Source organism: Mytilus galloprovincialis, chromosome 5 (assembly GCF_965363235.1).
Source record: "Mytilus galloprovincialis chromosome 5, xbMytGall1.hap1.1, whole genome shotgun sequence".
Taxonomy (NCBI): domain Eukaryota; kingdom Metazoa; phylum Mollusca; class Bivalvia; order Mytilida; family Mytilidae; genus Mytilus; species Mytilus galloprovincialis.
In genome coordinates, this window is record NC_134842.1 from 23,374,217 (window position 1) to 23,388,606 (window position 14,390).

The following is a 14,390-nucleotide window of genomic DNA, read 5'->3' on the forward strand; positions in this document are numbered from 1 at the left end:
GATTCACCTTTGATAAACAAAACATGCATGTACCCGAACTTAGTTATTCTCGTGATTGTGGGATTTGAAACAGTTATATGTGATACTTATTTATAAGAGGTAAGTTCTGGAAGCATTTTAAAAAAAATGTATCCTTAATGGATTGACGTCAAGTTGGTTACCTATTCCCTATTCCCTATTCGTTACCTATTCCCTATTCCCTATTCGTTACCTATTCCCTATTCCCTATTCGTTACCTATTCGTTACCTATTCCCTATTCCCTATTCGTTACCTATTCCCTATTTCCTATTCCCTATTCCCTATTCGTTACCTATTCCCTATTCCCTATTCGTTACCTATTCGTTACCTATTCCCTATTCCCTATTCGTTACCTATTCGTTACCTATTCCCTATTCCCTATTCGTTACCTAATCCCTATTCCCTATTCGTTACCTATTCGTTACCTATTCCCTATTCCCTATTCGTTACCTATTCGTTACCTATTCCCTATTCCCTATTCGTTACCTATTCCCTATTCCCTATTCGTTACCTATTCGTTACCTATTCCCTATTCCCTATTCGTTACCTATTCCCTATTCCCTATTGACGTCAAGTTGGTAGGGAATAGGGAATAGGTAACGAATAGGGAATAGGGAATAGGTAACGAATAGGTAACGAATAGGGAATAGGGAATAGGTAACGAATAGGTAACGAATAGGGAATAGGGAATAGGTAACGAATAGGTAACGAATAGGGAATAGGGAATAGGGAAGAGGTAACCAACTTGACGTCAATATTGGGACTCCCTTGGCCATAATCTTGTCTTACTGATCACATTTGCTGTTCCAAGTTTTAGTCTTTCTGTAATAGTTTTTGTCGAGCCTGCATCTTTTCTCGCAGAAAGCTCGACATAGGGATAGTGATCCGTCAGTGGCGTTAGCTTACTTTTTAAAAGCTTTATATTTTATATTTATAAGGTGGAAGACCTTGATGCTTTATACTTTGTATATAGATGCCTCATGTTATGAAGTTTCTGTCTGTCACATGTTCATTGTCCTTGACCTCATTTTCATGGATCAGTGACCACTTGAAAAAAAAGTTAAAGATTTATTGTAATGTTAATTTCTCTCTTATTATGAGTACTAGGATGCTTAATATTTGAAATTGGTATGTGCGTACCTTGCAAGGGCCTCATGCCCGTCAGACAGTTTTCACTTCAACTCGACCTCATTCCATGGATCAGTGATCAAGGTTAAGTTTTGGTGGTCAATTCCATATCTCAGATACTTTAAGCAATAGGTCTCCTATATTTGGTGTATGGAAGGACTGTAAGGTGTACATGTCCAACTGGCAGGTGTCATCTGACGTTGACCTTATTTTCATGGTTCAGTGGTTATAGGTAAGTTTTTGCGTTTTGGTCTGTTTTTCTTATACATATACTGAATGCTATAGGTCTACTTTATTTCGTGTATGGAATGATTGTAAAGTGAACATGTCTAGCTGGCATGTGTCATCTGACCTTGACCTCAATTTCATGGTTCAGTGGTCAAAGTTAAGTTTTTGAGTTTTGGTTTTTTTTTCTGATACCATATGCAATAGGTCAACTATATTTGGTGTATGGAAATATTTTATGATGTACATGTCAGTCTCCAGGTTTTTATTTGACATTGACCTAGTTTTCACGGTTCAATGCTCAGTGTTAAGTTAGTGTTTTGGTCTGTTTTTCTTAAACTATAAGCAATAGGTCAACTATATTTGTTGTATGGCAGAATTGTAAGCTGTACATGTCTGCCTGGCATGGTTCATCTGACCTTTACCTCATTTTCATGGTTCATTAGTCAATGTTTAGTTTTCTTGGTTAAAGCTGTTTCTTAGAAACTAAGCAACAGGTCAACTATATTTAGTGTATTGAATGATTGTAAGGTGTAAATGTATTTCTTGTTTGGTTTATATGACCTTGACCTCATTTTCTTGTATCATGTTATGTTATTTGATAGTTGTAGTAAAGAAGGCAAGTCATTTCGGTGTGTGTACTCTTGTTAAGATATAAGGTTAAAACTCTAAAACTCTAAAATAAAAACAATCATTAAATGGCAATACCCTGGTAATTCATGTAAGAGATTGATATAAGGTTGTTGTATTCGACACAAATTAAGGCCAAGTAATAAAGGCATCTGATAGCAAAGATATTTGTATTGCAACTGGTCAATACCGGTAGTTCATTATTTATGGATCCAATGATAGATAAGTCAACAGTCAATCATTTATTCGATAGCTTCTGCCTTTGTGATGATAGTTTCAAGTACGCAATAATTACCAGTAATAAATGCTTTTCCTAGAATATTGTTCAATACAGGTTTCTGTAAAACCTATTAATCTTTTGCACCAACCACCCTACCAAAGTGCACGTTTTGAAATACTCTTCCAATTTGTTCCATACAAAAACTGTTGAAACTGAAAATACCTGTAAAACACTTGGAAGCTACAAAGAGCAGTAAACAGTTGATTCTCTCCCCTAATATGTGCTTTTGGTTTATGTGATTGTGAAGCAAAGCATTAATACAATGCAGATTAAAATACAAATCAATTAAAAATATTTTATTGTTCAAATTTCAAATGTTAATTTCAACAAAGGGATTGGACAAAAGGCAACGCCTATACAGAGACCAGAAACATAAAAAAAGTATAATTGCCTTATTACAATAATATGGCTTGTGTTTATGGTAGATGTGATCCTGGAACACAGTATCACAATCCAATAGATAACATTTGTAAGGCAATTGGAAGCTTCAAAGAACCTTGTTTGATAGCAGTAAACAGTTTTTACTCTCTCTTTATTTGTGCTCCTTGTTTATGTTAATGTGAAACAAAGCAATACTACAACGCAGATTATAATACCTGAAACCTGAAACACACAAAAAAAAATGCAGACATTCTCAACACAATTGTCCTGTAACAATAATATCGTTTGTGTTTCTGGTAGATGACAGTGACCTGGAATGCAGTCTCAACTCAATAGATAACAGTTGGAAGCAATTGGAAGTTTCCAAGAACCTTATATGATAGCAGTAAACAGTTTTTACACAATGATACTTGTATAACAACTGAAAAGTACCTAACGTCATAACAGAGGTGATGTTGTACACATAGAGAGATTGCTCTAAGTACAAGAAGCTGTGGATTCAAACCAAAGATTTGAAAATTACTATTTGCTGTTTTTAAGCCTAGCCTAGCCCCATGAAATTAGGAGTAAGAATTATTTGTTTTGGAAGGATGACTAGGTTTCCTGCAGACAGTAAGAATACTAACATGTTAAAAATCCAGCTCTTCTAATCGGTCTAGTATAGGCATATTCATCTCACATTGTCATTTCTAATCCTGATGTGGATGTACATTTGACCCTTGTTTTTTTTACCAATAAAATGAGGACTGTTTGTGAAAGATAACTCATAAATAACAGTTTACTAATATGAGTGTCTACCCAACTTGAAGGACAAAACATTATTAATTAATTCATACATCATATAAGCTGGATGGAAAAAACAACACTATTTTTTATTGCAGTTGTAATTTATTTAATTTCAACAATTGTATAAAAATAAACAAAATTATTTAAATTATAAAAATGTATAATTAGCACTAGATATTAATAACATTTTCACTGATTACATCTAATGATATAACATTTTTTTAACTCTTAAACACATATTCTTCTCATTCTGAATGCCCATGTATAACAATCATATAATACATTACCAACACCTTAATGTTAATTTGTCTTTTTTTAAATAACATCAACTTTTTACTCTATAGAACTAATTATGGAAAACATGTACCTCCCTTTAATTATTCAATCACCTGTTTTAATACTATAATAATTCTACAACTGACATATCAAATTTGAGCATGCTTTTTAAAACAATATGGTTGTCACTGCTTAAACGGAAATATATAAATAGCTTAGAATATAAATAAAGCTACTTCTCAGACACACACTAGGCAAATACTGTCATTATAGAGAGGCAATAAAATGTATATGGAATTCAAATATGTGTATATGTGTATCAAAATATAGATGTCAAACAATCTTTTATAAAGTTTAAGAAACAGTTTGTAGATGTGCTTAATTCAAAGGCTGATACAAGATAACATGGATCGAAATGCATATTAAATAAACTATATGAATATATTTGTTTCTTACTTTAATATTAAGACTTCATACATTTCCATCACACAAAATGACAGATCAACTATTGCAATGATCAACTATCTTTAATCAAATGAGACATTTAGAAACAAATATTTCTGTCTGTTCTGCATTATAAAAAAGCTCAAGTTTATTCATGATAAATTTGTCAAATTAATTTTTTAAACAAACAGATAATTTGACATTTTTTTTATTTTAAAGTCCTGGTGAGTTCTCTTCTTTAATTCAAAACATATGTTTGTATTCAGAATAGTTCGAACTTTTGAATTAAGCACATTTAATGTTTTGTGAACTGAAATTGAATCTAGCAGATCATAAATAAATAAAAAATTGTCAATTGTCAAAAGGTTGGAATAAATAATTTTTATGATATGTCCCTCCTTAACAACACACCATGCATAGTATGGACTAACATGTCCAACAGTTTAGCATGTACATACAATAAAATATAAGCTTCAAATTATACAAGTAACAATTGTCTATAAACAAAATCAAACAATATTTCATATAAACAAATAAAATCACTAACAATCATATGTTTATCTAAATGTAAACCTCATTTTTACCCAAAACATGAATATGGCACGCTTTTTTTATATGTTCTTTAAGTGTAATGATATAGAATATTGTTTTTTTTTCAACCTAAAATTTGGCAAACACTAACAGACAGATACTCAAAAACAGTATGACATGTCAATTCTCTGTTTATGTACTGTGAGATATGTGGCATAATTCAGAATACTTTCATCAATATAGTTTTAGATTTAAGACGAATTTGGTTTAGTGAATGTGTAAATTGGTATAGAAACACAGCTTTGACATATTTCAACAGTATTATGCTGTTTAAAAAGGTATCTTTCTTTTTCATACAATAACAATAAATTATAACAAAATGGAATTGTTGGATACTATTCCTATACTAAAATTAAAAAAAAAAGTACTAGAAAAAGTAAAATTACAATTAATAATCAGCATTAATTGTGTGGCAGGATAAACATGTCATGAAGTTAACTGGTGAACCACACATAATGCATGAGACTGCTGTCCCAAGCAATCATTATAAAAAGTGTTGTGAAGAATTTGAAAAATATCAAATATTATAGACAAAATGATTGAACCAAATCAATTGAAAAAATTGCTCAAGGCATTCCTGTTTTACTGCATGATACATGAAGATTAAAGTTCCATAACTCTAGAATGACAAAAGTGAAAATTGTCAAAAAGTAAGCAGACAAACATTTAAATTAATTGATGAGATTATAAAAGCTATTACAGTGACTTGACTGTTAGTGTTGCTCTCCACCAATTGCAACTCATTCAAAATTTTGACCAAATTGCAATTTGTTTTATAAAATTAAATTGTTCAACTGGTCAGAAATTTGAACCAACTGCTGTAGAAAACCACAGCCAAGTCATGAAAGTGCAAGGTGATAAAATAAAACATACTTACAATCCTATACGACTTTAACTCCACTTTAATGATGTTGTGACAAAATTAGTTTATCAGTTTGTATAGTTATATTATATTCATTTCCATGCTGAAGGGGAACTGTTTATTTTGAATTGCTATTAAATTGTCCAAACTAAGCTTTCATATAGTTTTTCTTTCTAAAAGTATTCTATATTTATAAGAATCAGACATTATGTGAATTAAAACATTTCATATTCAGTAAAATATGTGTAAAATTGCAATATATGTTTGTAGGACGTTTCCATGAAGGAGATAATAACTTTTCTTTCAAAAAGTCTTTATTCAAAAGAATAATATTTTAGGTTATCTCTCCTGAAAACTTATCAATAGCATATTGTTATTTCACACATATTTTACTGAATATATGATGTTTTATTTAAAATGAAATACTTGAATACTGATTAACTATCTAATTTCTTTTTCAAGCAAACAAAGCTGTTGTATATTTCCTACCAAAAACCTACAGAAAAGGTAAAGTTTTCTACCAAACAACCAACCATTTCCCATTCATTTTGTTTGCCTCAGGTCACCTTAATATTTCAATCCAATCTGCTTGGATATTTCATCAATTATCTTGTGAATCATCTCAACATCTTTGTATCCGTACTTAGGACTATCTAGTTGCCCTACAATAAAATCAACAAGAATATACTTCATAAAAATGACAGCACATTTTAATGTCCAATTAATGTTCACTTATTTCTCTATAACTGGGGTAAATGAGTTAAGAATAAATTAAACAGGGATAACAGAATCTTGAAAAAAAAAATCATCTCTGGTTTAGTTTAAATACAAATGATATTGCAAATTCAACTGTTAACTTAAGCAAGTGTACTTCATAATTTGCTGGAATTTGAACATGGCTTTACAAAGTGAAAAAAAAATCACATTAAAATGTGAATTAAAGCTTGTGTACAGTTAACCTTACCACTTCTGATTAATTTGAATGCATGGTCAGCTTCATATCGTAGTCCACCACTGTTATAAAAGTTATACGGTGATGGACCTTCAGGTATCTTATTTTCTAATGTTGTTTCTGTCAGCTTTACAGACTTGGGACACCAGAAACAATCATCAACCTGTGAAATAATAAATCATTTCCTGATTTTCTGTCACATTATTTTAATAAAAAAATTCAACTGGTTTCATGTCAGTTTCACGTTTTAATTTTATTAACTTTGGCTTTACTTTTAGGGATATCAGATAATCTTTCAGTGCCAAGGTCAGTGTTACTGTACATACAAAATGACCTTCAAGCGACCTTTACTATGTACTTTAAAGGCAGCCCTTTTGCACAACTTAATTTAAATTTTCCTTCAACTTTTGTTATTGTAAAGCTGTCTAAACAGCATCTATCATTTTCATATCAATTTTCTTTCTTATGCTTCATCAAAAGGTGCAAGGAAAAACTGTATACAAGAATATTGTTGCACCATGTTGAAATATTTTCCTTTTAAGAACCGTTTTGCGCTGTCTTAATTTTGAAATCTACAACAATTTATCTTCATGTACGCACATTTGCATGCCATAGATAAGCAAACCAATTTTTTAAAAGAGTGTTTTAAATCATGGTTTATTAATCTTTTTCTTTCTGTACAACTAGAAATTTATAATTTGCTTTGATAATAGCCCCTACAAATAAAATTTTAGGGAAATATACAAGCAACTAACATCATAGAACATAAATATTTCACAGATTTTAACAATAAAACGAATTATCAGGAGCTATACACTGTAACACACAGTTATCATAAAAACTTACAAAAATTTGACCTTTTGATCCCAGTATGGTAGCTGTATTGTTCCCAAAGACAGTTTTACCACTGTATACCAAACTAGCTTTTCTATTTCCACTGTATAATAATATTACACATCCATCTTCATCCACACCTGTATATAATATATTCAAGAAGCTTTACTTGATTATTCTTTTTTTTCTTCATAATATTTTTACATAATTCTAATGGGATTAGAGTCAGAAATGCAGTTAATTTTGAAACACTTTTTTATATGCACTATATTTGTTGATAGATTTTAAATTATCATATTTACTTTATAAGGGGAGATAACTCATATTATTTTAATTTATTTTAGTTTTTTTCTTAATAAGAAAGCAAAATTAAAGAATCTTCAAAAGTTCATTAAAAATGAGCTTGGTCATTACAGTTGTGCTTTTTGTCATGTATATAAATAAGAATTAAATATGTTTAAACTAAATAAGAATAAGCTTTTCAGTGATACACATTACAGCAAATAAACTTTTTTCATAAGACTAAGTATATAATCCACACTTAACAGCAGACTATGGAAGTATTTGGTGACTCGTGTGATTACCTTCCTCATTTAGGCTACCAGTTGCAATAATCTTTTCTGGCATCTCTCCATATACATGACAAGCAAACTGTATACAGTAGATTCCTATATCTAGAAGTACACCACCCATTAAATCCTTCTTGCATAAACGATCTACTGACATAATGGGAACACAGAATTGTGTGGTTACCAAGGAAATGTCTCCTAGCTTCCCAGAATTTACTTCCTCCTTGATTGCATCATAGACTGGGAAGAATCTACTCCATGCTGCCTAAATATAGACATAAAACTAAAATAACTGTGATGTCATTGTGACATCATAAGTATGTTGAAATTGACATATTTGACCAAAATGAATTTCATAACACAGATTTTGGAAAAAATTGACAAGGGTCAGAAATTCATATTTTATAGATTTTTTTCTTCCCAAAATTTTACTTTCACAAAATTACCCTTTTCAAAGGAAATCTACATTGCTTAAGATACATGTTTTCTATAACAATCTAAAAGAAAGTAATCTTTGCATTGGCCTTTATCATGCTGACATTTCTAAAGATTAAAATGCATATTGTGTACATAATAATAAATTTTACAACTAGCTCAATAAGCTTAATACCTCAAGGAACAGTAGCTTTTTCTGTTTTGCATAATCTAGGACCTTTTTACATTCTTGCCAGGTTGGTGCCAATGGTTTCTCACATACCACATGTTTTCCAGCCTCTAACATCATCATACTCAATCTGACATGCTCTGTATGTATCACCCCGATGTAGACAATTTCTGTAAATAAAATCTCAAATAGTAAGACCTGTTCCAAATTATATTGTTGGAAAAATGGGAGGCCCCCATATTGACTTATTGTGAAAACGTTTGTTGTTGCTTTTTTCATACAATTTTGTAAGAATTTTAAGCACTGTAAACTGAAAATTTTATATCTAATACTGCTGATTGAAGTAAACTGTCTATTTACATTTAATCCTTATTAAAAATGTTAACTATATATACTGTAAATTTAGCTCACTAGAAGGCAAAAAGGTATATAAATAAGGTATAGTTTGACAAATTTCACCTTTTCACCCACCTGGCTCAAACCTGATCAGGTTTGCTCCTAATATTAAATGTCTGACTGTAGTGTTGAAATTCAACAAAACACAAGCATGCCAATAAAACACATTTTATTTATTTACATTGTACTTCAATTTTGAAATTGCTGTTTGTCTGATACAGTAGCATATACATGAAACTCATAAGGAATATCCTAGGTGCATCTTTTATATTTTATCTATCAATGTAATTGTAGTGCATCAAACTGAATTTAAAAGGGGGAATTTTTTAACTCATCAAAATATGACAATAATGGCAAGAGATTCCAAATCTAGACATACAATATTAACCCTTTGATACACTGAATCAATACATTTCCTATCATCATCTTATCTTCTACTTAACACTGTTAAAAAAATGAATATCAAAAATTATAAATACAAACCAATTTCTGGGTCATTAGCTACATCTGTATAAGAACCATAAGCTTTTGGTGCTTCAAATATATCTGCAAACTTTTGGGCTTTTTCTTGGGACCTGGCAGCAATAGCAGTAATCTAAAAATTAAAAATAACCAACCGTAAACTGGTAAAAGATTGGATAATCACTCCCCTAGATTATCATCTGCATAGAAACATGTAGTATTTTGAGTATTGGCATGCATATGCGTTTAATTATATTTTATGTTTGTAATTTTTTTGTAACATACGTACTGAACATGATGAAAGTTAAGTTAAAATTTAGGCAAAGTCAACCTTGAAATGAGTTGTTTTTTGTGCTCTCAAAAGGGTTCATCAGTTTTTCAAACTTTTGGTGACACCTGATCATTCTGATGATGGTTAATTTACATGTAGATGAAACGCGTGTCTGGCTACTTAATTATAATCCTGGTACCTTTGATAACTATTTACACCACTGGGTAGATGCCACTACTGGTGAACGTTTCGTCCCTGAGGGTATCACCAGCCCAGTTGTCAACATTTCGGTGTTGACATGAATATCAATAATGTGGTCATTTTTATAAATTTCCTGTTTACAAAGCTTTGTTATTTTCGAAAAACTAAGGATTTTCTTATCCAAGGCAAAGATTACCTTAGCCATATTTCGCACAACTTTCTGGAATTTTGCATCCTCATTGCTCTTCAATTTTGTACTTGTTTGGCTTTATAAATATTTTGATATGAGCGTCACTGATGAGTCTTATGTAGATGAAAGGCGCGTCTGGTGTACTAAATTATAATTCTGGTACCTTTGATAACTATTAAATTACAACATGTATAAAGATTCAACAAAAAAGTAGAATTAATGCTTTTAAATTTTCTGATTTAAACACTCTTATAAACTCATCAAAAACCCATGTGTATGTCCAATATCAAGAACACTGTATTTTGAACTATTGCAATCGTCTGGGATAAAGTCAATCAAACATATAACATCTGATAAAGGTGCACTAACTTGTATATAAAAAATATTATGTATTTATAAAACATTAATACAATACCTTATGTTCCTTTTCATATCTGCTCAATGTCATCATTGCAGAACAGAAATCATTGCTGATTTTTCCGGCACCACATATACCCCAATTCAAAATCTTCTCTTCAGCCATCCTTTCACTCTAAAAAATAAAATGTCTCTTTACTTATTTATACCACAACTCAAATTCTATGACACAAGGTTCTACTGATAATACAAAATTTCTAGAAGTTCTGTTTTTTAAACCTGCACTTGAAGACACTTGACCTATAAACCCTAAAGCAAAAAAAAGTTATTCCAAGGCCAAGAGGTGACAAGGTTTATAATACACAATGTCATTCAGAAAGAGTTTGGTTTCTTATCAATTGTTTTTGTCTAGTACACATTCCTGTTTTTATTTTTCATCATACCTGTTATAACAAAGAAATATAGAGATATGTATGGACAGTAGCTGGAGAGCACCTGCACCTGTTATCAATTAGTAAATGGGAATAAAAGAAAGATTTCATTTTGAATATATACTTATCCTTCTGTATTTTCAGATAAATGAATGAATTTGAAATACTATCAAATGTTTGATTTAAATCAATTTTGATTTATAATTAATACTGATGTATTGTTTTATCTTAAATTAGTGAAAAATACGGAATTTAAAGAAATAAATGTTTTTTTTGGATTGTTTACTATAATGTGACTACCCTTACAGAACTGAAATGTTTGCAGCAGATCTGCTGCAAACTTGCTGCAGGTCTGCTGCAAACAAAATGCTTGCAGGAACCCTTTGAATAATGTTTGCAGATGTTCGCAGCTAGCTGCAAACCTCCTGCAAACATTGCAGCTTTTTGCTGCAAGCTTGCGGCAACCTTGCAGAAACAAATATGTTTGCAGAAAGATTGCAGGAAAAACTAGAATAAAAGGGATGTTCGCAGCTAGATTGCAGGAATCTTTGACAATTTTATATGTTTGCAAGAGCATTGCAAGAAACTACATAAAACGACTGAGCATGCCTATTGGTAACTTCCTGGAAGATAAAGATTTGAAATTTGAAAATGTTGGTGATGTTTGTGTCATGATCTATATTAGTCTTCCCTAACACCTGTTCAGGGAGGCATTATAGTTTGGCAATTAAAACATAAGTTTTTAGAGACATTATTTGTAAGTACATATTCATCGTACAATGTTAATTTAACTTATGAAATTCATTCCTTCCAAATATATCTGCATGAGGTTTAAAATACATTTTCAAATATGTAACAATGCAATATACAGTACTCCCTCATATGCTTATAGAGATTATAACTTACAAAATATATATGTAAGTCTAGTTGAATTTTGTGACAATTTTAGTTTAACTATGATAGCTGTATATAATCATATTCATGCGCAAAGAAATTTTCAAATAAATCTTTTTAACTTTAGATTCATGCATGTAATTCATTTGAGAACGTACTTAAATTTAACTTATTAAACATGTTAAAGGGTATAAACTTATGCTATGACAATTTTTCAAATGATAAAGTAGTTGAATTATTTTATGAATCGATGCATGGATGCAACATAATTTTTTAAGAATTTGCTGTGTAATATAGATAAAATGATGTGTACACATGACATTGGTTAATTGTATAACAGATTGATTTGAATAAAAATGTTTGCAGCAGGTCTGCAGCAAACACGCAGGAGAAAGATTAATTTGCATATAAATGTTTGCAGCAGGTCTGCAGCAAACAGGCAGGAGAAATATTAATTTGCATAAAGATGTTTGCAGCAGGTCTGCAGCAAACACTCATTTGCATATAAATGTTTGCAGCAGGTCTGCGGCAAACACTCATTTGCATGGTAAATTGTTTGCAGCAGACCTGCAGCGTATTTGCAGCAAACACGCCGCAAACACGGTCTCTATGTTCGCTGAGGGTTTCTTATCGTCGAGTTGCAAGTTGCGAGTTAAGAAAGTCGAGTTGCGAGTTAGGAAAGTCGAGTTGCGAGTTAGGAAAGTCGAGTTGCGAGTTACAAAAGTCGAGTTGCAAGTTAGGAAAGTCGAGTTGCGAGTTAAAGAAATCGAGTTACGAGTTACGAAAGTAGTCGAGTTGCGAGTTAGGAAAGTCGAGTTGCGAGTTATTAAAGTCGAGTTGCGAGTTACACAAAAGTCGAATTGCGAGTTACGAAAGTCGAGTTGCGGAGTTACGAAAGTCGAGTTGCGAGTTAAGAAAGTCGAGTTGCGAGTTACAAAAATATTGTTTACACCGAATTTTCAGGTTTGATTCACCTTTGATAAACAAAACATGCATGTACCCGAACTTAGTTATTCCCGTGATTGTGGGATTTGAAACAGTTATATGTGATACTTATTTATAAGAGGTAAGTTCTGGAAGCATTTAAAAAAAATGTATCCTTAATGGACGAGATCGATCTTATTTAATCCAATGCGTTTACACTACAACATAAAAAGAACCGATCTGACCATAAATTACCTTTCGTAAACAAATAATCCTAAAAATAGAAAAGTAAAGGAAATTCTGCATCTTGTGGGAACTATAACATATTGCAGAATCATTGAGAAAATAGTTTGCTCATTGGAATTTCGTATGGACTTATTAATCATTATTTTGGATCAGACATCACAAGTCATTAAACATAGATATGTGTGTAGACTATCGCATGTAGAACGGCATATGCGTTTGAAGATGAGGATTTGCAGCAAAAAAAATAGAACTTATTGATTTAGAAGATATTATCAAAAAATAACCGAATCTTTGTTTCTTTTCGTATTCCATCCATCATTTTTAAACACGCCGAACATGCGCAGATTTATTTTCATATCTGAATATAACATTCACCTGAAAAAAGAGATCAATCTAAGCATTTACACTTGAAAAAAGATCGATTAAGATAAGATTGATCTTTTTAAAACTACATCGATATCTGGAAGTAGAATTTTTAAGACCGATTCAAGATAGATCTTTTCCGTTTTCATTACTCCATCCATCGTTTTGAAAAACGTGTGTTTTTGCCGCCAAACATAGGTAGTAATTTCCATGCAATCGTGAGAGATATGTACAATAAAAGTGAATTATGTGCTAAAATAGCAAATGTACTTACTTCTATCTTTTATTCCCAAATTGGAGTAAACTAAGGGGATATTTTGAATCCCAACCTTTTCAAGATTTTTATAAACTGTATTTTACTGGATGAAACCCCAGATGCTGTTGATATAAATGACCACAGAATTGACTGTCTCATGTATGCAGAGGATCTTGTTATTTTTTTTCTAGTTCAAAGGCAAGTCTTTCAAAAACGACTTGATAGTTTATCCTGTACTGTAAAATGGTGTTTAGAGGTCAATCTATCTAAAACCAAAGTTAATATGTTTAACAAACCTGGAAAACTTTTAAAAGAATATTTGTATTGCGAAAAAGATATAATAGAATGTGTTTACAATTATAAGTATCTAGGTTTAAAATGTATATTGACTTTTTAAGCATCGAAAGGGAGAGTTATACAAAAAATCACTATAAGCAATATTCAAATTGCGAACTTCATCATCTTACAATCCAAGTAATTTTACTCTTTAACATATATATATATATATATCATGTAAATATGACCATACAATAAAACATATTTTAAATAATCGCAGTGAAATTACAGGAATGTCCAAAACTATCTCTGCAGCATGCCAGAAAGAAAGTGAATATTTATTACAGCACCTTTACATATGAACGATTTTTTAGATGAATCCAATTTAAAATATATGAAATATTTTTTAGGTTAAACAAATCTAAAGTCTTCTAACTTTCTAGCTGTGCTAGGAGAGCTTGATATATTCCCTTAATATTTTTCAGTTGTATTATCAAGTATGAAATATCGGTATATAATTTAAAAAAAAAAACAATATGACA

The 14,390-nt window shown here is 31.1% G+C and overlaps 1 protein-coding gene across 1 annotated transcript; it reads right to left on the bottom strand.

The window, feature by feature from the left end:
• Positions 1–3,531: 3,531 nt before the first annotated feature.
• On the bottom strand, positions 3,532–10,973 carry LOC143075433 (trans-1,2-dihydrobenzene-1,2-diol dehydrogenase-like). Its single transcript, XM_076250838.1, has 8 exons — positions 10,902–10,973; positions 10,517–10,633; positions 9,461–9,572; positions 8,588–8,751; positions 7,993–8,242; positions 7,421–7,548; positions 6,587–6,737; positions 3,532–6,284 (listed from the first exon to the last, which is right to left on the bottom strand). Exons 2-8 carry the CDS (start codon positions 10,622–10,624, stop codon positions 6,190–6,192), a joined length of 1,008 nt encoding a protein of 335 aa, XP_076106953.1. The 5' UTR covers positions 10,625–10,633; positions 10,902–10,973; the 3' UTR covers positions 3,532–6,189.
• Between the last annotated feature and the right edge of the window lie 3,417 nt (positions 10,974–14,390).